At 26.5% G+C, this 25,727-nt stretch overlaps 4 protein-coding genes across 4 annotated transcripts; 1 reads left to right on the top strand and 3 right to left on the bottom strand.

Moving 5' to 3' along the window:
• Positions 1-682: 682 nt before the first annotated feature.
• Positions 683-9,195, bottom strand: LOC126894195 (uncharacterized). The gene is made up of 5 exons (XM_050665026.1): positions 8,486-9,195; positions 8,255-8,422; positions 8,073-8,165; positions 5,728-5,926; positions 683-1,197 (listed from the first exon to the last, which is right to left on the bottom strand). Exons 1-5 carry the CDS (start codon positions 8,568-8,570, stop codon positions 948-950), a joined length of 795 nt encoding a protein of 264 aa, XP_050520983.1. The 5' UTR covers positions 8,571-9,195; the 3' UTR covers positions 683-947.
• Positions 9,196-9,398: 203 nt separating this feature from the next.
• Positions 9,399-12,815, top strand: LOC126894188 (nucleolin-like). The gene is made up of 4 exons (XM_050665014.1): positions 9,399-9,648; positions 10,786-10,892; positions 10,968-11,144; positions 11,442-12,815. The coding sequence occupies exons 2-4, from the start codon at positions 10,820-10,822 to the stop codon at positions 12,659-12,661; spliced, it is 1,470 nt and encodes a 489-aa protein (XP_050520971.1). The 5' UTR covers positions 9,399-9,648; positions 10,786-10,819; the 3' UTR covers positions 12,662-12,815.
• A 145-nt stretch (positions 12,816-12,960) lies between these two features.
• Positions 12,961-21,019, bottom strand: LOC126894196 (uncharacterized). The gene is made up of 4 exons (XM_050665027.1): positions 20,767-21,019; positions 17,560-17,760; positions 14,180-14,272; positions 12,961-13,286 (listed from the first exon to the last, which is right to left on the bottom strand). Exons 1-4 carry the CDS (start codon positions 20,858-20,860, stop codon positions 12,961-12,963), a joined length of 714 nt encoding a protein of 237 aa, XP_050520984.1. The 5' UTR covers positions 20,861-21,019.
• Positions 21,020-21,855: 836 nt separating this feature from the next.
• On the bottom strand, positions 21,856-24,501 carry LOC126894197 (uncharacterized). Its single transcript, XM_050665028.1, has 3 exons — positions 24,266-24,501; positions 23,954-24,154; positions 21,856-22,915 (listed from the first exon to the last, which is right to left on the bottom strand). The coding sequence occupies exons 1-3, from the start codon at positions 24,372-24,374 to the stop codon at positions 22,566-22,568; spliced, it is 660 nt and encodes a 219-aa protein (XP_050520985.1). The 5' UTR covers positions 24,375-24,501; the 3' UTR covers positions 21,856-22,565.
• Positions 24,502-25,727: the final 1,226 nt, after the last annotated feature.

Genomic DNA, 25,727 nt, shown 5'->3' with positions numbered 1-25,727 from the left:
TTATTAAATCCATATTCATACTATAATTCAACACTATTAATAGTTTGAAATTTATTTAAATTTCATTAATTGTTGTATATTTTTAGCTTCAATGCGAAGCTGAGAAGGTTTTGTTTTTACTATGATGTGTTTTTTGTGTCTATTACCACTTTTTCTCAGCTCTCTCCAAATCGATATTTTTCAACATACCTCAAAAGATCACAAATCGTATCTAGACGAAAAATTTACCCTCAAAAATTGAAAAAAATCTCATCGTTCCTCGGAAATGGGGGAAACCTAATTGTAGATTCAAAATAGGTTTAGAAAAGTATAATTAGATTTCTGATAAAAATTCCTTGTAAACCAGTAAATTTAATTAAAAGTAACAAATAGTTTTTTTTTGTAAAGTATTGCATGAAGCCCTTGAACTTTTATACACGTTTGCCATAAAAGTAATATCTACTTTTTATATTTTTATAATTTCTGAGTCAAAATTATAATACTAAATAATTAAATATGATAGTCTTATGGCTATCATAAGAAACGATTTTAATCACTGTCAGATATCATCTATAATTGTACCCACAATGTTACATCCACACTGTGCTACCGTTTTTACAGTAAAAATGTTTTATATACATATATGTATATATATATATCGTATGTTATAGCCTAACGGTGTTTTCAAAGTAAAATGAGATCATTTTCAAGAAAAAATAATTTATTAAATTTTAATAAAAGTTTATACATAAATAAATAATTATTAAATAAGTATACATTATAATAAATATATATAATATTAATAATAGGAAACCAGTAACACAGCTTTATCGTGTTTTTAATTATATAAATTTTGGTCTAGGGCTTTATAGTGTCCAACTTAAAAATTACAACAAAATTTTAAATTTTAAAACTTACAATTTTGTACTTATTTAAAGAGTAGAAAATAATAATCATAAACAAATTATTCAAGAATTTTGTGACTGTTGTGATGTGGTGGGTTGTTTTTCTGTACTACTTGAAGTTTCCAATGAGTTAATAGATTGGTTAAAATTTACGCCCATGACACTAGCCAACCATGTAACTCCTTGGACAGCAGTTTCGCCAAATACTTGCATTAATTCTTCTTCACTAGAATCTCCACCTTCTTCTTCTTCGGTCTCTTCAGATCCAGATTCTCCGTTTGTACTGTTTGAAAGCGTCTCAGGCTCTTCTATACTATTAAGAGTAAGTAAGATAAATCATTAAATTATTTAAAATACGTACATTGGACTAAACTTATTTTTAAAATCAAAGTGTTGGTGTTATACTTGTAATGCATTATTAAGAAAATAAGTATAATGATTGCGAACAAAAATTGTATTAAGTAAAATTAAAACTATATTAAAAATATTATTAATTTAAAAACTAAAAAATATTAAACTCAAAAGTCAAAAAAAAATTACTGAAAAGTCGCGGATACGTATTTTGGAAACAATGTTACCATTATCAACGCTAAACACATACGTATGTATTTATTGTGTTTTTTAAGTATGTGTTTAGCGTTGATAATGGTAACATTGTTTCCGAAATACGTATCCGCGACTTTTCAGTAATTTTTTTTGATTTTTGAGTTTAATATTTTTTAGTTTTTAAATTAATAATATTTTTAATATAGTTTTAATTTTACTTAATTAATTAGCCACAAGTGATCAATTTTTATTTAAAAAATTGTATTGATAATGATAAGTTTTGATAGCTCATTGGCATGCACAAATGGCAGCAAATGAACTGGAGGGATAATGCACATTGCAATAAACCAGTGTTTTTTTTGTTTAGAAAAAGAAGTATAACATAGTTATTAACATAAATACAGAGTGCTCAGTAAGTAAGGAAACAGGTCAGTTGTAACAATGAAAACAATAGAAACCCGTTTTCTTACTTAATAAACACTCTATATATGTAAAAGCAAAAATAATTTAAAAATTGTTCCTTTTTAGGAATTCAAAATAACAATTTTTAACACATGTTGCAAACCAATCCCTTACAACTCATTAATAACGCACATACCATGGTTTCTATCACAAATAATTATATAGCATCTCAAGAATTTTACTAGTCATCGCTGTAGGCCATTCAACAAAGAAAAAATGGCGGAAAAAATTCCCAACCAAATTTTTTTTTAAAAAAAAGTTGAATTAAGATATGTATAATGACATACTAAAAGTCCTCATTGATTGGACTTGAGCTTTTTTTTTTACAGCCTAGCAAAAGTTCAAAAATGCGATAAAAGATTTCCAATGAGGCTAAAAGGTAAATTCTACAACAATGTATTGAGACTAGCTATGATGTATGGTTCAGAGTGTTGGGTGGTTGATAAGAAAGTAGAGCAGAGAATCAGTGTAGCAGAGATGAAAATGCTTAGTTGGATGAGTGGAGTGACTAGAAAAGATAGAATAAGGAACGAGCATATAAGAATGTAAGTGTAGCGTCAATCGTGTATAAGATGAGAGAAAATAGACTTAAANAGGAAGTATAGGTGTTGCGTCAATCGTGGATAAGATGACAGAAAATAGACTTAGATTGTTTAGTCATGGTATGAGGAAAGAAGAATCGAAAGCTGTAAGAACAGTTATAGAAATGAATGTTGAAGGAAGAAGAGGTAGAGGAAGACCAAAAAAGAGATGGAGGGATGCTATTGAATGCGATTTGAGGACAGTTGATGTGAGCGTAAAAGATGTGGGAGATCGTGTCAAGTGGAAGTTTAGGATGAGGGTGGCCGACCCCAAGTAGTTGGGATTAAGGCAAAGAAAAAGAAAAAGATTAGCAGAAATTTCGGTGACAATCGACATAATATATTTGTTGTTTGGGAATGTACAATATAGCGTTTAGTTGGGTTAAAACAATATAGCATCAAATCAATTACTTACTCTATCGGTTGTATCTTAATATGCACTATACTTTAATGATACTATAAATAAATAAACTCACACATACACACATATGCATTTATAACATTGTGTCTAATGTAAGTATAACATGATAAAAAGTAACCGTAAAATGAAAAAAATTGGAAAATAAATGTTAGTACTCATATTAAATGTAATGTAACTCGAAAAATATTTGTTTAAATGAAAAAACATAAGATAATTTTTTTGTTTAGAATTGTTTTTTAAACAACTTTTGTACGAAACTTTTTTTTGTAAGTTAAATATTTTTTGAGAAAAATAAAAAAGCTCATATTTTTTAACTTTTGCGAGGCTGTAAAAAAAAAGCTTAAGTCCAATCGATGAGGACTTTTAGTATGTCATTATACATATCTTAATTCAACTTTTTTTAAAAAAAAAAATTTGGTTGGGAACTTTTTCCACCATTCGCCAAAATTACTCCTTCGTTGACTGGCCTACTGGTTTACTATCCCAGTATATAAAAAGGCCATTTTTTCTAAAAGACAATCATCACGCGATTGTTTTTGCATGGAAGCATTTTTTGATGTTCTTGGTCGACTTTTTCTTACAGGGACTCTGCGTCAATATAAGTAAATATTTTGTCCCTACTACTTAGTTTTTTTCTCATATTGCCCTAAATAGTGAACATTATTTTTAGACAATTTAAAATATTTTACCCAAAAATCAGTATTATTTATTTTTATTTTTACCTAATATTCATATAAGATATGAATGTTTTTTTATTATATTTAATAATTTCAAATATTTTTAAATATATTACTTTATGCCCATGTACTCGCCAGAAGTCGTAAGGCTATGTCCTACCCTTTTGGTAACAAAAAAGCAGTTGGTGTAAAGGATTTCAAGATGTGTATTGTAATATTATTTAATATATATTAACGAGGTTAACTGTTTTCCGCCAGTCAAGGCTAACGCTAATAATCGCTGGGCCACCACAATCTTGTTGATTATATTTTGAGTACAGATAATTCTTATAATTTTATTTTGATAATTTCAGAGTGAGTTAAGAGTATTGATATCGACTAAAGGGAATTTATTGAAAATATTATTAGCAAAGTCGAGTGTTATATGAAAAGAGTTTGAAAAATATAAATAGAATAACAAATTATAATAGACGCAGGTCGCATCATAAAGAATCCTCTTTAAATGAGTATTTTATGAACAACGTACATAGTCGTGTAATAAAAGGGCGTATTGATGATTAAGATCTAATAAACACATAAATCTAATTAATCGAAATAAATGCAAGATCCTACAAACGATTGTTAACACTGAACCGAAAAGTTACTATAAGATTAAAAACGAATATTTATTTGCATGTTTTACTCTTTAAAAATACACATAATAAACAAAAAATAAAAAGAGACAAGACAAGAATAGATATTTTGGGTTCTTTTAAATTATTTTTTTGTTTATTACACGTAATAAAAATGATAGTCCTATGCAATTTATTGTATGTGAATATTTGTAACACTATAATAATCATTTTATTATTAAAATAAAAAAAATGTGAAATATCGAGTAAGTGATATAAAAATTTTAAGTTTTTAAAAAATCTCTAAGTCAAAAACATATAAAAAAAAATTATTATTAAAATAAAAATGTAGAGGATTACGAATTTTTAATGCATAATTCTCCTTCATATTGGATTAAGTAATTAGTAATCACTTAATTATTAATTAATTACCTGTAATCTCGGATTACAGGTAAATTTTAAAATTCGGAAAGAGGGTTGATCGAAAGTATAAAGTATTGTTTCCTAAAAATTTCTATGACGCTATAAATTATCACACAGATATATTTGGAATTGTGTTTAATGATCCAAATAAAAAACACGAAAATATATCTTCATGCATTTGTTAATAATAGGGTAACATTATCAGTGAATGAATACTTAGGGGAAATAAGGGTAATACCACCCACTTAAGGAAAATTGGCTGTAAATTTTATAATACTCGACACAAAGAAATTAATTTTATTTTGAAATATATGCTAAGTAGCCAACTATTAATTTTTAATTACGTAGAAAAATTTAAATAATGTAATATAAAATGACAAGATATTTTTCATAAAATCAATTTTGAGTAGAATTATTTTTATATGAGGGGATCATAAGAGTTTTTCATATTTTTAAGTTCTTTTTTTATTTATATTTTAATAATTCACTCGTGGAATTATTACATATATTTTTTAGAAAATTTTCTGTTATAATGTTTAAATATTTAATATCAACTAACTAAAAAATTGTAATTGTTATTTTATATTGAAAATCAGAATATTTCAATAAATAATATTATATCAAAACTTTGATATGAAATTAAGAATTAATTTAGATATTTTCCTTGTTAAAAAAACTAGGTACAAACTACAACTTGTCTTAATGAGATTACATAATTTATTAGTCAAAAACTATGTGGTGTTGTTTATTCACCAAGGATTTTACCCAACATATTTTCCTTTTTGATAAAAATACTTTACTAAAACTCTGATAGTATAAATCTCAGCTGAGAGTATTAGAATTTCTTTAAGTGTGCGTCATTAATCAGCGTTCTTTTATGTGTCAAAATTAAATTTTTAGGTAAAAATAATTGATAAGTAAACCTATTACTTATGGCTAATTTAACTTGTTTTTTTATACGTTAATTTTATTTTTTTCAATTTAAAATAAAAGAAATTTTAAATGCATGGTTGCTGCGTTCAAATTGTATCTTTACTCAGAGTTGTGATGATCATGGAAAGTATATCAAAAGAAAGTTAAATGTTTCTATTAATAATTATATTGCTAAGCAAGGAGACTCACGTAGAGTTAAATATTAATCGCTGCTGGTCTAATTTGTAACATCCCATAGAAATAGAGTTTTGCACCTCATTTAACAATGTTGCTTCTAATTTCAAACATCCATCATAGTTTTTAAGTGTAGTTAAATTGCCAATAAATCGAGCACATAACTGTCCAAATCCAGCTAATACATCCATACACACTGGTTCTGGATTATCACCTGAAAATGTTATTTAAATTGAAAATTCTAAGAATATCGCAAAAAATCTTAAGTAAATCTGTGTCTCAAGACTTTTATACAATTTATAAGATGATATATACATTATATTACATTTCTATTGATTTGTTTATTCATAAAATTAGAAAATGCGAACAATATTACTAGAAATCCTAAAAATGATGATATGATAAAGTCAATTGTTATTCAATAAAACAATAGAAGGAACCAAAAAAAATGAAAGTATTTGGGTGACAGAAATCTAGAGCATTTTCTTGTTAAAAAACACATTGAAATTCGTGGTAACTATAATTTATTTTATCAAGACTTTTTTTTTGTTCCCACGGTTGATTACAATAATTCAATTTCTAAAAATGATAAACTAAAAATAATTAACAATTTAAAAAAATCGTATTTGCAAAATAAGGCGTTTAAATATATATATTCTTAAAAAACTAGAAAAATATACTAATATTTCACCAGTCCATAGTAAAATTAATAGTTTATTTCATTGATACATTTTTAAAGATAATTTAAAATTATGTCTAAATATTGGGTTGCTCAAGTTCAACATTGTCCCATGTATATTTTCCATCTCTGCGAAGAACCATATTTTTTTTTATTAAAAATTGCATTTTATTGATTGAGTATAAAGTATAATTGAAAAGTATGGGCAATTAAAATTAAGTCTTTTAATTTATTTAATAGAAAATAATATGGAATGTATGAAATCATAACCAATTTGATAGTTTTTTCGAATATCGATCGCTAGGGCTAGTGCAGATATTGACTAACTTTTTTTGTGATCATTTAGGTTATTACTGTCATTAAATGTATTCATAATGATAGTTATTTTATAAAGAATGTTTATGTCAGAAATTCACAACATTATTAAAAAATATTTTAATTTTTGTACTAACATAAATAATAAAAATTTATTTTTAAAACGATACAAATTCTATTAATTTAGATGCTATTGTTCTCAAACGAGTCTTGTACAAATTTTTTATAATTAATTATTTTGTAATTAAATAGAATGGAATAACTTTTTTCATTTTTACCTCTTTTGTAAAATGTATTTTTTTAAACTATTCTTAACGATATACGATATATTAGTTATTCGGAAAAAGCTTATTGTAAAAATGTTTAAGGTGACATTAAACTATGATTATTTGAATCGGGAAGAGACCTGAGTTTTATTACTTGACTGATACTTGATTAAGCAAAAAAAATATGCCTGTGACTCGATACCGATTTTGCTCTTTTAATTAACTAGTTTATAGATTTAATGTTATTTAATAACGATATGTTACTATTATTTATATTATATTATATTTCGAGAATTAAACATTAAAAGTTTACGTGGTACTTTATCTTTTTCATTATTTTTATTATTGGCAATAGTTCATGACTTTTTCGGGGTATATATTGTTATAGACATTGTAATATAATTCATGTATTATATAAAAAACAAAAGCCATTTTATTATTTCATTATATATGTTACATATTAAATAAAAAAATCACGAGTGATAATTAAATTTTTCATCCGGAGAGGGTATATCTCACCTTTTACTTACACTACTGTGTTATACTTATCAATAAAATTATGATTTTATTATGTAATTGAAATATTGATGAATAATCTAAATTTATATTATTCATCTATTTTTCAATTATATTAAATAAGAAATTACGCAATTACTATCGTAATAAAATAAATTAAAAATTGTATGAAAATAAATCTTATAATGTATCAAAGTTTATTAGTTTTTTGACTAATATTTTTGCTCGAGAATAGTTATAAAATGATCTAGTGTTATGCTTATTATTTAACTAATATTTTTTCATTAATTATAAAGAATAATATATAATTTCAAGTGTAGATAAAATAGTTAAGTAAATGAAAATTCCGCCTCTAAAGAGATAACATATATATTTTTCGAACTGTTTTTTTTATTCAACAGGAACAGTTAATTTAATTCAGTTTCAAATAAACTAAATGAATCACATTCAATTTATATCTTGCTATTATGGACACTCGGTTTTCAGACGTACTCTACATTAGTTTTATTGCAATTTCGTGCACAATTAATGGCCGTGGGCAAAATAAATGTATTTTTAATGTAGCCTGGATGTTTACGACTTACCTTTAATGACACCATTTTGGATATTTCCTTTGCCATAAGTCACGTTTACAGCAAACGATTCAATATCCGGCACGTACTTGAACTTGACGCATCCTGTTAAAACAAATCATAGCGGATCAATTAAAATTCATCGATCATAATTATAGTTAATTTCTCGTGAATCTTATTTTTCGATTTCTTACCTGGAGACGTAGTCAAGTCCAAAAGCGGTAAGCTCATTTTCAAACAACACACGCATGATTTCATCTCTGGACTTTGACACTCGCAACGTTTTTCTGGAACTTGTTTTGTTTCGCCAGTCAATCCACTTCTTTGTTGAAAAACATTTTCTAGCCCAGTCCAAAGTATGTCTAAAAAATAATTGTAAATATTTTTCTTTTCAAAATAAAATTAAGGTTTTATATTTTGTTTACCCGTCACTGAAGTGGATGGTGGAACTTTAGCTGTCAATGCGAATGACGTGGAGAGCATCACACACAACCACGTTAGATGAGACATGACTAGGTTTTGTCGTCAATGTTACTAAAGGTTAGATAATATTTAAAAAAATAAATAAATAACAGAAATAAAACACACCGAACGTCGAACGCACGTCGGTCGTCGCTGTTGCGGGTCGTAAAGAACACGACGGTGGTAGATAAACGATACTGCACACGGACAGTCACAACAGCAACGGGTCAACGGGTCACCCACTTGCAGCCCCCACCCGACCAGTACTTTCTTTTCAAGTACAGTGCCCGCTAATACTGTACACCATTAGCCACTGCACGTATACTTACGCACGCGTCAATGGTATACGACAACATAAACAACAACAACAACAACAATAGACATTTCGGTGCACCGACAGACAATTTCGCTTTCTCGAAACCATCGCCCGCGCATACTACACTTCGCTTTCTACGTAAATAATTAGACTTTCCCAATACATTGAATTTTTTAAGATTTTTTTTTAACCTATTTGAAAAACTTGCGTTGGGTATTTGTAGACGTTTAGAATTTGTTCGATTTGAACTTGAGGTGAGTAACCTCTCTCTCGCGGTAGATCGAAAATAAATAATTTAAGTAGTTAAGCGTGAAATTAATTATTATTATTATCGAAACAACTGAAACGTGATGGATTAAGTGTTCAATTTTTAGACGTCGTTCGCTAAATTATCTTTACGCGGAACTGTTGTTAATATGACAAAATATGTGAGCTTAAATATATGTTGCATGCATCTATTACTAAGCTACTGGGAATGGTCACAACATTTCAATTGTTTTTTAGAATCATCAAAGTGAAGGAAGAAGATCCGAGAACGGTAGTTTGGAAAGGAAAATCTTACCGGAACGAGAGTGGGCTCCTGAAACATTTTTTAGTGGGGAATCCGTGGCGTACGTCGGGTCTTTGGCCAAGCAACGTCGGATGACACACATACCTGACCCGGTTTTGTTAGCCCGGAACAAGCACAGCAGCTGCGGTAATTCCGCCGCGCTGGTCGCAGTGCAGTTCTTACCACGAGAGACGAGTTTAAGACGGTTTTTGTTGTCCGACATAAACTTACAAAGTATATTGATCGCCCGGAACACAAAGGTACGTACCATTTTAATTGTTATTATTGTATTCATAGAATACTTTAGATCGATAAGATCTATTTTAGGGTAAACATAAAGTTGAAATAATTTTGGTTAGCAAAATTGACAATTTAACAACTCGTTATAGAGAAAGCAGTTTCAGATAGAACTTTAGAAAGTTTAATGTTGAATTTTTTACTAAACGCAAATATTTTTCGTACGGAAATATAATATCAATTTTATATTATTTGAAAATTGTTTTTTCAAATGTGTAAATCGACTTGACACTGGTATAATCAATTTCAGTAATTTACTAAGTAATATTATATAATGATTAACATAAAATGTCTAAATAGAGATTATTGATTTTAAAGTAAATGATTTTTATGTCATTATCATTTCATTCTGAACAACTGGTTTGGTTAGTTATCGTACTAGTACAACCTTATTTCTATATAAATGAGTACATTTGTTCTTTTAATTGTCGATCGTACTTATTTATCCTGTTTCAATAATTAGCTCCTTCGGGCAAGCATATCACATAAATGGTAACATCCGGTTTTAAGTATAACGTGATGAATATCTACAGTTACAAAACAAATTCAGTGATAATGTTGTTTGGCACAAAAGAAATAAAACAATTATTTAATAGAAAAACTAAACTGAAACGGTTATAACCATTTCGGAAAAGACCATCAGGAAAGCAATTCGATCGTAAAAAGGTGTTAAATTTATGGTTTCTCTCTGTTTTTTTATTTTTAATGTCTTGTGAAAATTAGACTTACAATACGATTAAAATAATCAACTAGTTGTTATTTGTTATTCGTTAAATCTCATGAATTTGTTGTATAATTGTATTTCCTTATGGTAATGTATTTAAAAAGCTCGTTTTTAAAATAAGTTTGAATATTGAGATTTATCCTGTCACTGATATCACATGTTTAGTAATTTAAGCATACTCTTGCAGCCTGAGAAAAACATGCCTTAGGCCACAGACGAAGGATTTCTCTTTTTACACACAAGGTCAATGTCACTTATATCCTATACGTGTAAACCTTTCACCAATTTTATTACATATATTATTAGAATTATTGTTATTTTCTAGTAAAGAAATTTCTTATTAATTTTTTTGATTACATAAACATTTATGTTACAGTTTTCTAATTATTGGAAAGAAATAAACTTTTAAAATGCGACTTTCGGTCGTATTCGAACTTTTGTTGATCTTTTTGATCATAGCATTTGCGGCTTACGGTAGAGTAGGTGAGTTGTAGCCAAAATTAAAATTTTTCTCTATTGTTTTATTGATAACAATAATCTGTCTATTTTTTTTTACAGTTCCAGACAATAAAGATGTTTGGAGAACTAGTTTAAACAATGTAAAAGAACATTTAAAAATGATGGGTCAAGCTCGACAAGCGCCAGCCGTTCCAAATCGTTATTGTGCTTGTTCTGATCTTATGTGTAATTGCTGCAGAGATTTTTCGTTACCCGTAGTTCCAATTAAAGGACCAGGTATACAATCGCCTTTTATTGTCATATTAGTTTTTTTATTTGATTCAATAAAAATAAAGTCATTATTTTTAACTAAATTTTTAAACTAGTCATATAATATAAATTAACTTTAATACTGAAAAAAGATAGGTTTTGTTTGATCACTAAATATCATTAAAATTTAAAAAATTATTATTTTGGAAAATTGATTTATATTATATCATTGAGGTATTTACGTATGTATATTTTAACTGTCTGTCCAAAATTACATGGAACTTTGTTAGTCATAGGAGAATGTGTCATTGATTCTTGTTACAGGTTGCGCGACTCTTAAGTATTTGAAAGGTGATAAAATGGCAGTGACGATGAGCTTCGGTGACAGAGTATTACGTAATACTACTATATCCGGGAGAAAGCCTAAACCCGTGTGTATGAACCTGCCTGGTGGTGTTTCAAAGTTTTGCGGTCGAGTTTACGGGATATCACGCGACGGGGATCAATTTAGAGCTTGTTTGGGACTTGAATTGAGGGCTTTGGACGACGTCGAGGCAGCATTGAGAGTATCATGTTTCCGTTTTGGACCTCAAGGAATGAAGGTAGAGCCCGGCCAACCGTTACCTTCGTTGGCTCAAGGTGAGGATGAAGACGACGAAGATGACGACGAAGATGACGACGATGATGACGATGACGATGACTACGGTTTGGGTGCTGCCGACGAAGAAGAAGATGATGATGATGATGTGGCTGAAGAAGAATCCGAAAATGACGTAGACTCGACTGGTTATACTGGATTCAGCGCTTTAAGTTCAGACTTTTTAAGTAGCTTGTTTGGAGGTGGTGCCGCAGCAGCAGAAGAAGATGATGTAGTGGAAAATGTAAAACCTTCTACAGTTAAGCCTGTTACCGTCAAAACTAAAGCAACAACAGCAGCTTATTCGACTAGTCAACAAACTGAAAAACAAGTGAGTGTTGAGTCTGTTACATCAACTTCATACACCGTTAGCGTTGTACAAGATTCAGATACGTCTACTTTAGCGTCACTAGATGAAAACCCCACAGATCGTGTCGAAACGATTCCTAATAGTGTTCAAGTATCTGCGTCCACATCGGCAACTACAAATAAAAAGGATAAAGACTATGATGATGACGAGGATGATGACGATGAAGATGACGACGACATAGTGTCAGATATTATTGATTCGGCCGCTGACGTTGTTGGTATTTCCGATACCGAAAAAAACCAAACCACTAGCACGGGGATAGTAACGAATAAAACCGTTGTAACCGTTACTGAAGCCACAACAGCAGCTGTTGCTTCAAGCAGTGTTACACCGGCTGTTAAAGGTCAGGAAAATGATGATGATGATGATGATGAAACGGAAGAGGATGATGACGATGACGAATCGTTTAGAAGTCTTAAAGAATTAACGCCAATAGCCATAGTACCTAATGATAGAAGAGGTCGATCTCACAGACGGATGAGATTGTCTTCTTCAGATCCAGATGAAACGGCTATACATTTCATGAAGAAAGTATGACCACTATGAAAAATTATTGCTCATTGTTTACTCAACAAAAATCTACAGCGTTTCTTCAAGGACGCTTAGGTGTATATAAGTAATGTTAAAGTTAATTTATTTATTTATTGAAATGAATTTATTTGGAATAAAAAAATAATTATTCTATGAAAAATCGCATTGAAAGTACGTTATAAAACGCTCATTTATATTTATTATTTATTATTTCCTGTAGCTCATATTGATTGCGTTTATTACATACGTGTATATAAAATATATATTAATTAGTTTTTATAAAAGTATCATGTATCTTATTTTGTCTACAAATTTTCGTTCAATGTATTGTTATACTCCATAAGGTCTATATTTAAGTCTGGTACTGTCGAATCATACGATACCGTAGTTTGAGTTGTACTCGATGTGGATGTAGTTGAATTGAATTTTTGTATACTCACGCCGTCTCTACCAAATTGAATACAATCGAATTCTAGTACAAATATTTCGGCGTGTTCGATACGTGTGAGGAAATTGATGCACATGTGTAAGTTTTTGCCAGGCGTATAAATGTCAAACATTTTTATGCACATGTCAGTGGCAGGTATGTATGGCATAGGTATCTGTAAGCAAGCAGGAGGAGGATTTTTGGCTGTCAACATACAAGAAATATTCCAAGTTATCATTAAATATATTTATTACAGGACTCAGTAGTGTTTATGTATACAAAACGATTAACCAGTACTATAACAACAGGTTTAACGGTATTCCATCTGTACAGTAGATGACGTTTTTAAAATATATAATGGAAATGCTTCATTAATGAATTCATAGATACACTAAAACTTTCACTTTTATTAATAATTAGCTCTTCGTACAGCATAAAACAATACTATGTGGTGACTTGTGAATCTAATTGCGAATCAATGATGAGCGAACAAAAGAATTTTTGCTTGAAATTCATTAGAGTTCTCTATAATAATGGATAATACATAATGGCACACTAATTTGATGGTTAATGGATACTATGCATACACAATAATTTAATTTGCTGTACTTATTAAATATGTAATGGACTTTTTTTTGACAATCTTAATATTTTAGTTAATTTTTANTTGTGAATCTAATTGCGAATCAACGATGAGCGAGCAAAAGAATTTTTACTTGAAATTCACTAGAGTTCTCTATAATAATGGGTAATACATAATGGCACACTAATTTGATGGTTAATGAATACTAAACGGCATACACGATAATTTAATTTGCTATACTTATTAAATATGTAATGGACTTTTTTTTGACAATCTTAATATTTTAGTTAATTTTTTAATTTTTATGGGTAATTTATTACTGTTGATTTATATAGCAATTTCTATACTATTTTTTTATGAAATAATAGGAAAGTTAAATCTATAAAATATAGAACAGAATTAATTATTAGTATTATAGCTACTATGATTTTAAGACATATTCATAAGATTTCATTTAACATTTATACAAATTACCTAATTAATTTATGAAATAATTGATTGGCTTAAAACTTACCAGATACTTTGTATTCGTATAAAGATTCTTCGTCCATGAACATGTTCCCTTTAATGGCAAAATCCGTCGGGTCATAAGTAATGTTGAGACATCCTGTAGAGTATAAAATTTTATTCGAATATATTCAACGTATATTCATAGAAGTTTTGCACCATGACGGTGAAAAACTATTTTCCACGGGATTTAGTATTTTATAACCATAAAATTCATGAGTATTAATGAAAAAAAAAAGAAGAATATACCAAGGTTTACGACTCTGAGTACAAGACTATGTACAGAGTTAATAAAACCGAATTACAAGGGAAATATTTCTTCATACCCTTGTCACATTTAATTAGTAACGTTGTTCGCCAGAATTCGTTTGTAGTCCCTTATATATTATAATTAAATGTTTACTGACAGCCGTAATTCATACCACTAGTGGTGGTTATAATAACAAGTTGCATTTTATAAAAAGCATGTAGCAAAAGTAGTAAACTACTTTTTTCGTGGTGTTAAAAGGTAATGAAAATTTATGCCCAAACTGAGCTTTGTTAATAATAACAGTAAAAATTGAATTTTTTTAAACATTTTTGTTGAGTTTAGTAGTAATGATAATATTTTTTAATTAAAGTAAAGGCACTTTCAGTTTACAAACTAGTTTTAAATAATTTTTTTGGTTTCATAAAAAAATCTAATGTCTAACATAAGATATAATACAGTACATACAGATATACAGTTTATTCCTACTTTGTACAATTTAAAATATTCTATTATAACAACATGCTAAATAAGCTCTTTTTCATTTAAGATAATGACTATCAAAATCTTTAGTTGTGACAAAACAGTTATTTAAAGTAAAATAATTTGTTAATAACTAACACGATCGAGTAAAAAAAAGCAAAATTAAAAAATCGTGACGCTTCTTACACGTATAGATGAGTTAAATTTAATATAAAATTACACAAAACTGCCACTATTGCTCACTCCATTTTTATATTATGATCTTTTAACTAGAAGCAAGAAGTAGCTAAGAAGAAACCCACCCAACCACAAAAAAAAGGAAATTAATTTATTTCAAACATCACGTAGGTAAACTTACATTTCACAGAAGATTTATAAAGTTTAAAGTTAAGTATAAATGAGTACATAAATTAAATTAGGGATCAGAAAAATTAAGTGACCACTTAAATAAAATATTTCTTAAATAAATAAAATTAATAACGTTTGTACGAAGCTAACTAGCTTAGTCAAATATTTATGCTTGTGTGGTCAACACAAATAAAGATTTTTTTGTGAAAATAATGAACTATAGGAACTTGTGATTCCTATTTTACTCGAGGTATTTATTCACACGACTCATAGTCAACATAAGCTTAGATAAGTATTGGTATTAGTGGCGTTAAAGATACTTAAAGTATGATAATTTCTATTTAAAATTATTATTATATTAATACATTTTCATACATCACATTTTTGTTCTATATTTTATATTTTCTCATAAAACTCTTGTATATTTACCTCGAGAGAAAATTATATTATATCATTCTATTTAATAAATATATAGAAACTCAATCATCCTCATACCAAACAAATAACGTTTATATTTATTTTGAGTTACCATAGGTTCGTATAAAATATATAAAAAATAAATGAAAATAATTGAAACATAACAGAATGTTAAGTTACTTAAACTATTCAGTTAAAAATAATTTTGCTCAATATAATAATTTATTGAGCAAATTTATTTTTAACATACTCATATGAGTATGTTTGTATATTATAGTGTACGACACAACATATTAAATATCCAAAATGTTTTTTCAAGTGAATTTCAAGATAGGTTTTCAGATGAATACAATACTCACATTTTTAAAAATACACAGTATTCAAATTTTTGACATAATCAAACTTAAAAAATATGTTTTCATTATAATAATGATCCCTCTTCGTGCATAAATTAATTACATCCCTTTCTGTACCATAATTTTATGTACACTTTTACGGTTTATTATTTTTAATAGATTTTGAATATTTATTTTTATCAAGAGAAATGAAAAGTATAGAATTTGTTTTATGATTAAATATTAAATTTACTTAAGTTTTACACTTAGCAATCTCAATCATCTATTTATACAGAGGTGTATCCAGGAATTAGGGGCTAAATTTATATTGTTAATTAATAAAAATTTTTAAGTTTCATATTTATATAGTAACTAGTTTAAATAAAGGAAGTGTGCAACATAATCGTTAAAATAAATCAACAATAAATATATGTTTATAATCACAATGAGGTCTATTTAATTCATCTTTTGGCGATACTCAATTGAGTATCTGTTTATTTCCTCGGTGTTTCAAAGTGACTAGCAAGTAGCTTTGAAACATTAAAACAACAAAAAGTTTGTTAAATTAGTTTTTAATTATATTATAACTTCTGGAACGATATTTTCGATTTGTTCCGGAGCAAAACTAAAATATCGTTTCAAAACCCATAAATCAATTAAAAATTAATTAAAATTGTTTATTTTAATATGCTTTAAAAATGACTAATCTATTGCAATATCTAAACATGGCATCATAACAATCAAAACTGATAGCTATTTTATTCAAAATTTAATTTTTGAAAAAATAACATTTTCAAATCTTGATTTTTAAATAACTTAAATTTTCAATCTAAAATCTTATTTTTTATAAAAAAATTTTTTTAATTTTAAGAAGTCGATGATATATTATGAAAGTAACACTTTGAAATTTTATAGAGGTCTATGCTACCCGTTATCTTTACACCAAAGACTAATCACAATAACCCTTATGTCCAAATTTGAAAAAAGTTATTAGCAAAAGAAATAAATGGTTCAAAATTTAATGACCATTGTTTTTAACACTATTTTATAATATATTATTTTTATCGAATTTACCCTACCAAACTTTTCAGTAAACAATACAGAATTTTAAAATTTTACAAATTTATGACAATTTAATTTTTATAATCGTATTTTACAATAGCTCAAGATGATATTGTCCTAAGCTAAATTTAGCTATTTAAGATATTAATATTTAATCGTCATTTGACACAAGCTATAATAAATTATGAGTAATTAAAAATCTCAAAAAAAAATAAGAGGAAGCAAGTTAGTTTGTATTTCAAAGTAAAATTTGTTTCTTCATATCAATTATTATAGATTTTATAGTGAATTTTCTTCAAGTGGGTGGCATTACCCGTACCTCCCATAACTGTTATTTCAATGATGATGTCACCCTATTATTAATTTGCGCGTTTTTTGTATTGAATCATCACACAGTGTCAAATAAATTTGTTTACATTGATGTTTTTTTTTAATTAAAATGTTTATTTGTGTTTATATCTTTTTATGAGTGAAAATTATTTACTGAGACCAAACCTAGCCTGTTGAAGTTAAAGAGTCGTATATTAATTCTTGAGCAGCAACCACATATATAGTTTTGACAAGAACAGGGTATACGTCCAAACCTTAATGTATGAGGTTCTTCTTGTTGATCACCCAACTTTTGAAGCATAGGTATTTTTTTTCTAGTGATCATATCATAGTAAATATAGTTTTGTTTGGGTGCTGGTGTACCAACTAGAAAAATAAAATAATTAACGTTATTATCAATATAATTTTAAAAGTTAAAGTAGAGCTAGTTAAGGAAACTCAGTTTAATTCGTTAACTTTCATAGTTCACATGAAAAATTATAGTTACTCGTTTTTATGTCCAGTTTTGTTAATAAGATAAGAATAAAAACTTGATATTTATTAAAATAAAATTTATCACAAGATTTAGGTTAAAAATGGCATATTTACTTAAAAACTTATTTAATTTATTCTTTGAATTTGTTAATGATTTTTAATTTAAATTAAAATAACTTCCAAGAACACTTAAATATAATTATGACTATAGAAGTGTTAATGAAAATAGCATAAATCTCTTTTAACTTTATTTTTATTTATATAAACATTGTAGGAGAGAAAGCAATACCTAAATAGTAAACAAATTTTCCATAAGAACATCGTTTTACTGTTCTATTCTATTCTTTCTCACAGCACATAAAGAATTACTATTAACAATCGCGACTATAATTATTATTGTTTAAGAGTACAAAATGAACCATTATTTTATACTTGTATAAATTACAGTCATTCATCTTGTTTTAATTACATTTATCTAAAATACTGAAGCATTTTATTTATTTGAGGCATTCATTACATAGTGCGTTGAATTCATGATAAGGATTCGTAGTTATATATTACAGAATTTATTTAATTGGCATGTAATTTTTACTGTAAGTTTTGAACTTTATCTAAAAATAGAGTTTTTTTTCAAATAACTACAATAAAAGTTCTCATCATGTAACTTTTAATACACATTAATTTAAATAGAATATAATAAGATAATTATAAGAACAATTTTAATAAGTCGAGTCTATTCTTTACATAAACAGAAAGAGGGAAACTAAAGTAGATTTTTAACTTGAACATCAATATTTGAATTTCTGATTTGATAACAACGATATTCAAACAGCGTTAACATAAATTACTTCTCAAATTTGATTGATAAAAGACTATATTTTTCTTAAAAAATCGCTTAGAAGATTTAAAATGTATTTTTATTCATGCAATACAAGTGAGTTCATCATTTTATGTGTTAATACATGAATTTAATTATGATTTGTCGTTTCAATAATTTATAAATAATTTATCGTTATAAATTATAACGAAGAAACATTCTAAAGAAATTCTTTAATTTAATGTTATATAAAATAGATATATGGCTCTAACATTGTCATTGGAGAAAGTTGATAAAAAAATTTTAAATTAAAAGCTGTTGTCTGTGCAATAGAACCTAAATTAATTATTGAATCGTTGATTTGTGTGTAGTTATTTTTACTACGTGAGCTGTAAAATTACGTATTGTTGTTTAAAAACTGATTGATGAAAAAATCTCTTTTATGTGAAACCTGGATTTTTTAAGAAATATAAAAAACTATTTTAAATACTAATTATGATTACGTAAGTACATCAATTAAATTTATATTAATATTATTAATTTCATCTTTAAGTGTTTTCTACAACAAATTATAAGTATTAAACAAAAAATTGAAGTTCATTACCCTTTTTATACATCTATGTTCAATAATAAAACATGAGTAACAGAAAAATAATCAAAATATTAAAAATAATTGCATTATATATACCTTATAGACTTAAATATATTATTTCTTATTATATTATTAAATACAACACGACAATTGTTATGCATGTGTAGATAATTACAAATTAGATCATCAAAGTTCAATATACTTAACTGAAGCTATTGCAATAGCAAAGTCATTTGAAAATACGTTGGAAAAAACTTTAAAGATATAATATGGAGTAATTAAACATACTCAGCAACATACAAAATCTACATCAAATTTTTGATATGGTAAAAATAATTCTTATTTTCCAAATTTTCGAAAAATATATCAGCGTAATATTTATCTGTATTGTAGGCTATTATCACATAAACGAGGATGAAGAAACAGACACAAATGCATATATTGTTTCAGTAACTACAGCAAGTGAAACTATATCTTACATATCTCTGCAAAAACTATAAAAGATAATTAAATAAAAATATGAAATAGTTTGGCATAAACATTGGATTAAATTGAATACTAAACAATATAAAAAAAATTAGACTGAGTAGAAAATTCGAAACAGTTTTAAATAAACTTAGTTTTGGACACACAAGGCTATGGATTCCTTATGGCAGAATAGGACTCTCCTATCTACATTATATTCGAATATATAAATACACATAACAATAACAATACATTATATCATGAAAGATTGTAGGCAATATCTAGAAGATCGTTAAAAAAAATAATTTCTCAACTCTTACTAAAGAATCGGCTCAGACCACAAACAATAGGAAAATTTCTTAACATTTTAATAGTTACTAACAAAATATCATTGCATATAAATTGACAATATAATTTGTTACTTATATGTTTGTAAATTTAAAATTGTAAAATATTTGTCGAGCAATAATCTTTGTTGTCACGGCCTTATTCTCAATAAACAATAAAAAATAAATATTATGTCATATAAATATACTAATTTTTTAATAGTTAACTATCAAAAAATTAGTATAGTAAGAGTATTTATTTCAAATACAATTTTAATTTTAGCATGGGTGAATCGGTGATTTTTTACTAACGGAAAATATAAAATGGTGTTTTTTTATATAAAAAAAAATCTGCTCGCTACGATTGTGATTTATTGTAGATATATTTAATTGAAATAAATATAAAAACAATTTTTTTTTAACCAATTTTAGAATAATAACATATTTTCAAGAAATTTACGTTTAGTACCTTATAATATCTTGAAAATCAATGTTTACGAACAGATCATTTTCAACGTTCTTAAACATTAATATTTGATTATTGATTATTTAAAAACGCAAAAGAAAAGTTTGGAACCCAGATATAATATAAATGATAGTTAGGTCGAAGAGCCCATCGGTAAAATCCTGGTTTCTTGGTGGGCTTATAAGCTTCTAAATTTTAGTATTTATTGCTTTTTAATAAATGATTTACTTACTTTTTGATTTCAATTTTTTTATTAAACTACAGTTCACAAATAATGAGGGTAATATTAATAAAAATAAAATTACTGAGTTGCATAATTTAACCATTATATTTTCCTTGTTTTCTATTGCACTTAAACAAATTTATGTATTTGCAAAAAAAAAAAAATAGTCGCTACTGATCTACTCGAAGCACTCTGGAAACAATGCATATAATTATCATGCTAATACACCTCTTAACTTAGTAGGGGTTAGCATTTGACTTTCTGTGGGTTTTTATCGCTTCATTTACATTTTATGTCCTCAAAAAACAATACACACGTGCTTATTGATTCTTACACGTCATACATATTCAAAGTTTTTAGTTATATTTGTTTTTTATATACTTTAAGTGTGTTACTATATAATCACAGTGAAAATACATATAAATGAATATTTACTTTTTTAATTTTCCATATCTTGTCTCATAATTGTTTACTGGAAATACGCAAGAAATTAATATAAATTTAACAGAAATTAGTAAAACAATTATTTTTTTAAGTTATCTTAAGTAAATGTTTCTTCTAGCGTGTTATTTGTACAAACGATAGTGTTAACAGGGAACACTATTAGCATATTTATTTGGTTACAAATAAATGTGCTAATATTTACAATTCTACAACCTTACTATTGTAATCAAAGTAAAATTTAATTTCATAAAATTATAAATTAAGTAAATGTTATTAAATCATGCAAAATTATATAATTTATAACGTCGGATATTATAAATAAAAAACTTTAAAGGTATAAGAGTTACCATACTCGAAATGCTTTCAATGAATTTTTGAAATTATGCAGTTTTATGTTTGTCACATCAACCACTATCCTTTGTGACATATATTGAAGTTCTTTTTATCTTTTTATGCTACACAAGCCAATAGTTTTTTAAAATGCCTTCTATATAGCTACTTCGTTAATATTAATTTAAATTTATATTTTATTGAAGTCTTTAAAATATTTACAGTCTACTGTATTTTAAATAAACTTACAATTATTTTTTTCATAAATAATATTAAATATTTTACATAATTTTTAATAATTTACAATATTAAAGAAAATAAATTTAAAATAAAATAATAGTATATAACACATATTCAGTAGTCGAAGTGAAATAATTAGAGGGTTACCCTTTATTGTTTAAAACACCAATATAAATCCATAAACTTAAAGCACATTGTAAAATATTAAGGAGGGTAAATTAATTTGGACAAAATAAATAGAGGAATGAAAAATGTAAATTAAAAAAAGTAGAGGGGTACCATTCTTTCACATATTCCCACTTCAACTACTGCACATAGTTCATAAATATAATAACAGTTAAAGTACTTTTGTTTTTAATTGGCGTTTAACTTTATTACCAAAGTTCTATTTAAGTAGGATAAAAAAAATATTAAATTAGTAAATAATTATTCTCAACTTCAAAGTAAAATATTTATATAAAAAAATGAAAAAGAATTATGGTTAGATTTTAAATAAGTAGTTTAATTTTGATAAAAAAAATTAATTGAATATATGAATCATTAACGTGCTATAAACGAAGTATTAATAATCAATTGAGTTATAGAAAAATGTTCCTAGTACCAAGCCCAATAAATCGAAATTAAATAAATAAATATATATATATATATACTATATTAGCCTATATATTATATAGGCTAATAAAAAGAAAAATAAAGAAGAAAATGTAAATTTTGTTGAAAAATTACTTAATGAGAAATCCATACGTCTTTGGTAATTAAAATTTTTTTTATAGTAAATATGTACTTTTAAAAATTTAGATTAGAGTAACTTTTTGAAGTTCTTCTTTTTTCTTTTTCATTGTATTTGTTGAATTTGGTTTTGCTGTGATTGTTGATGAAATAGTATTTTCTGTAGCTAATTCTTCTGGAGCGGGAGGAGGTAAACCTCCTCCTTCTTCTGGTTTCAGTAACGCTACACCTTCTGTACCCAATCTTATACAATTAAATTCAACTGAAAACGTAGGTCTTTGATTTGTTTGTGTTTCCATGCCCAAACACATATGTATATTACGCCCAATAAAATATATATCACTAAATTTTAAACAAACTCTACTTCGAGTCCACACTGGGAATATTGGTACACATAGAGGTCTCGGATTTCTTCCTAAAAGCATACAGTTGTTGATAAAATAATATTGTATGATTTAAAAAGTTATTCTTAAAGTATACCCCTAGAAAAAATTATTATTAAAATAAACTTGATATTTATTATAGTTTATAAAAATAAATCAAATTGAAATTTGTATATTTTTATAAACATTTTTTGATTTCATTTTCACCATAGGAACAAAAAAAAAAGTCCGAATTTTTTTAAAGCTTTAATTTAAGGTATATATAAAAGTGTCATTATTTCCTGAACACTTTTAAAAGTCATTTTTTTGTGAAAAAGTAGTCATTTTGAATCCCCCCTATGGGTAAGTAGAGGGTCAGATTTATAAAAAAAATATAAAAAATTATAAGTAATTATCTCGTGTATCTTTAAAAAAATATATATTGGTTTGGTAATTTTTAAAAAAGTTATGGCAATATTAAGTAAAAAAAATTGAACAAATTTCGAAAATTAAAATTGTAATTTTTTTGGAGATTATCCCATTTAGGGAGAACGAGAGAAATTTTTTCAATTTTTAAGGGTAATGTCTTCGACTAGATTCGATTTGTGATCTTTTGACGTATCGTTAAAAGAAATCGGTTCGGTGAGAGCTGAGAAAAAGTGGTAACAGTCCCCACAAAAAAAAAAAAAATAATAATAAATAAAAAACCATTCATAGTATAATTATACCTTCTCAGCTTTGCATTGAAGCTAAAATATGTGGTGATATTAAAAAGTTATTTTTATATTAGCTTTTTACAGAAATATCTTAGATATGATATTAGTGTACTATATGTGAGTCACTAGACAACTCACCTTAATAAAGCCCAGTAGTTATATGTATATGATATTAAATTATTTAATTTATAATTCAACAAAACCCTCCTAAATCAGTAAGAGTAGTGTTATTCATAATTTGAATCTATTATGATTTGAAATAATTACAAAATTTGTAATTTGCATTACTATAAAGACGTTTAAAAGAGTTAAAAAAATAATTTAAAATCACAATTAAAGTTTAATCATTGCTAATTTCCCGTAGATTTGTTATACCTGATACAACTCGATTAAATAACGTATAGTCATTAAACAGCAAACGCACATTAAATTCAAATTCTTCGGAATCGTAAGATATTTGAGCACATAATTTTTGCTGCAAGTTTATGTTAATATTTTGCAATAAGTTTCCGCTACAACATGTACATTTACCTTCTTTACATTGGCACGGATATATAGCCTGTCTGCTTTGCCTACCTATAAAAATACTAAAATTAACTTAACCGGTAAGTTGTTTATTTTTATGTAAATATAATTGATAATATTAATTATTTAAATAAAAAATTGACTAATATACTAGAAACTTACTCATTTCATTTATATCAAGTGTTTTTGTAATATTGTCATTTGAATCATATCCTGAAACCCATCCAAGTAAAGTAAAAAAACATATAACCGAAAAGATTTTATTAGCCATGTTTGTGATTGTCTATTGACTGAGTACCAGTTATTAATGAAATTATACAAATTCAATTTATCGTAGTATGGATGCAGATTCAATTTCACTTAACTATCTTATGTGATGGTAAATGTAAATAAGATTTCTCCGTATATTTACTCTATCTATATATAACCTAGTGGATATACATTTGAGAACTGGAGGGGATAGCAAATAATCATATTCAATCAAGCTAATTAATTTTTTCAGTCAAAGATAAAAAAAAAATTAGAGGGAGTGAAGGGAAGTTTATTAATGATTAAGAGTACGCGTTAAAGTTCAAAAATCAATGCTCTACTTCCTGAAAATATTGAATAATAATATATCGAATTTTAATATTTAGCTTTTGCAAATTTAACAACTAACTAATATTATTATTAATATTAAATTTTTTTGTTTGAGCTCAAAGAAAGTTAATATATCCAGAAAAAGGTCATTTTAACGAAAAATCTCAAGTTTGTTAACATTAAGGGAAATCTTACTTGAAGAATTTAACAAATCGATGAATTTAATTATGACATTCTGAATGGATATTGAAAACTGTACTTAGATTTAAATAATTATAGCATTTATACACTTAAACATAATACTTTTTGAAAGAAATATATATTATTAAAAAATATGTTTTTGTTGTGAATAATCGATCAATTTTTAATTAAATTCTACTTAATGTTTTGTTTTTTTATGTAAATTATTTTAATACTATATAGATAATTTAAAATAAAATATCTGTGATATAATATATAAAAATAAAGTAAAATGTTGTGCTAAATTACGTGCTCGCATGTTGGACATATTTTTTTAAACAAGTTTCTTTTATTTTTTTACACCCATAATTTGAGAATAACTAAAAGGTAATGCAAACTAACATCAATATAGTTCTCATAAGTAGTTAGTGGCGTTCAAATAGGAGGGTATTAGAGGATAAATCCACTCTCATTGAAATATCTATCTCAACATTTTTGTATAATTTTTATAAAAATGGCAATATTTTGAAACTCTATATGTATAATACTTAAATTTAATTATTTATTAAATATAACTAATATGAAAAACTTTATCTTACAAATTTTAAAGATTGAACTTTAAATCTTGTTGGTTCAATGCATTACTATTATATAATATATTAAAGATTTGGAATAGGCTTATTTAAACAAAGTCATTTATATAAATCTAATAGTCCTCAGTAATACACTGATTTAGTAATACAAATAGAAATAATGTAGAGATATTGAATCACAGTTCCCACAAAATTTTTTATCATAAAGATTTTTTGTCCTCCAATGGCAAAATCTTGACCGCCACTGTAGATAGTTATGTTATCATTTTATA

This window comes from Daktulosphaira vitifoliae, unplaced genomic scaffold (assembly GCF_025091365.1).
Source record: "Daktulosphaira vitifoliae isolate Bord-2020 unplaced genomic scaffold, ASM2509136v1 Scaffold_1, whole genome shotgun sequence".
Classification (NCBI taxonomy): Eukaryota; Metazoa; Arthropoda; class Insecta; order Hemiptera; family Phylloxeridae; genus Daktulosphaira; species Daktulosphaira vitifoliae.
The sequence above is the reverse complement of the archived record's forward strand: the minus strand, read 5'-3'. Positions and strand labels throughout refer to the sequence as shown.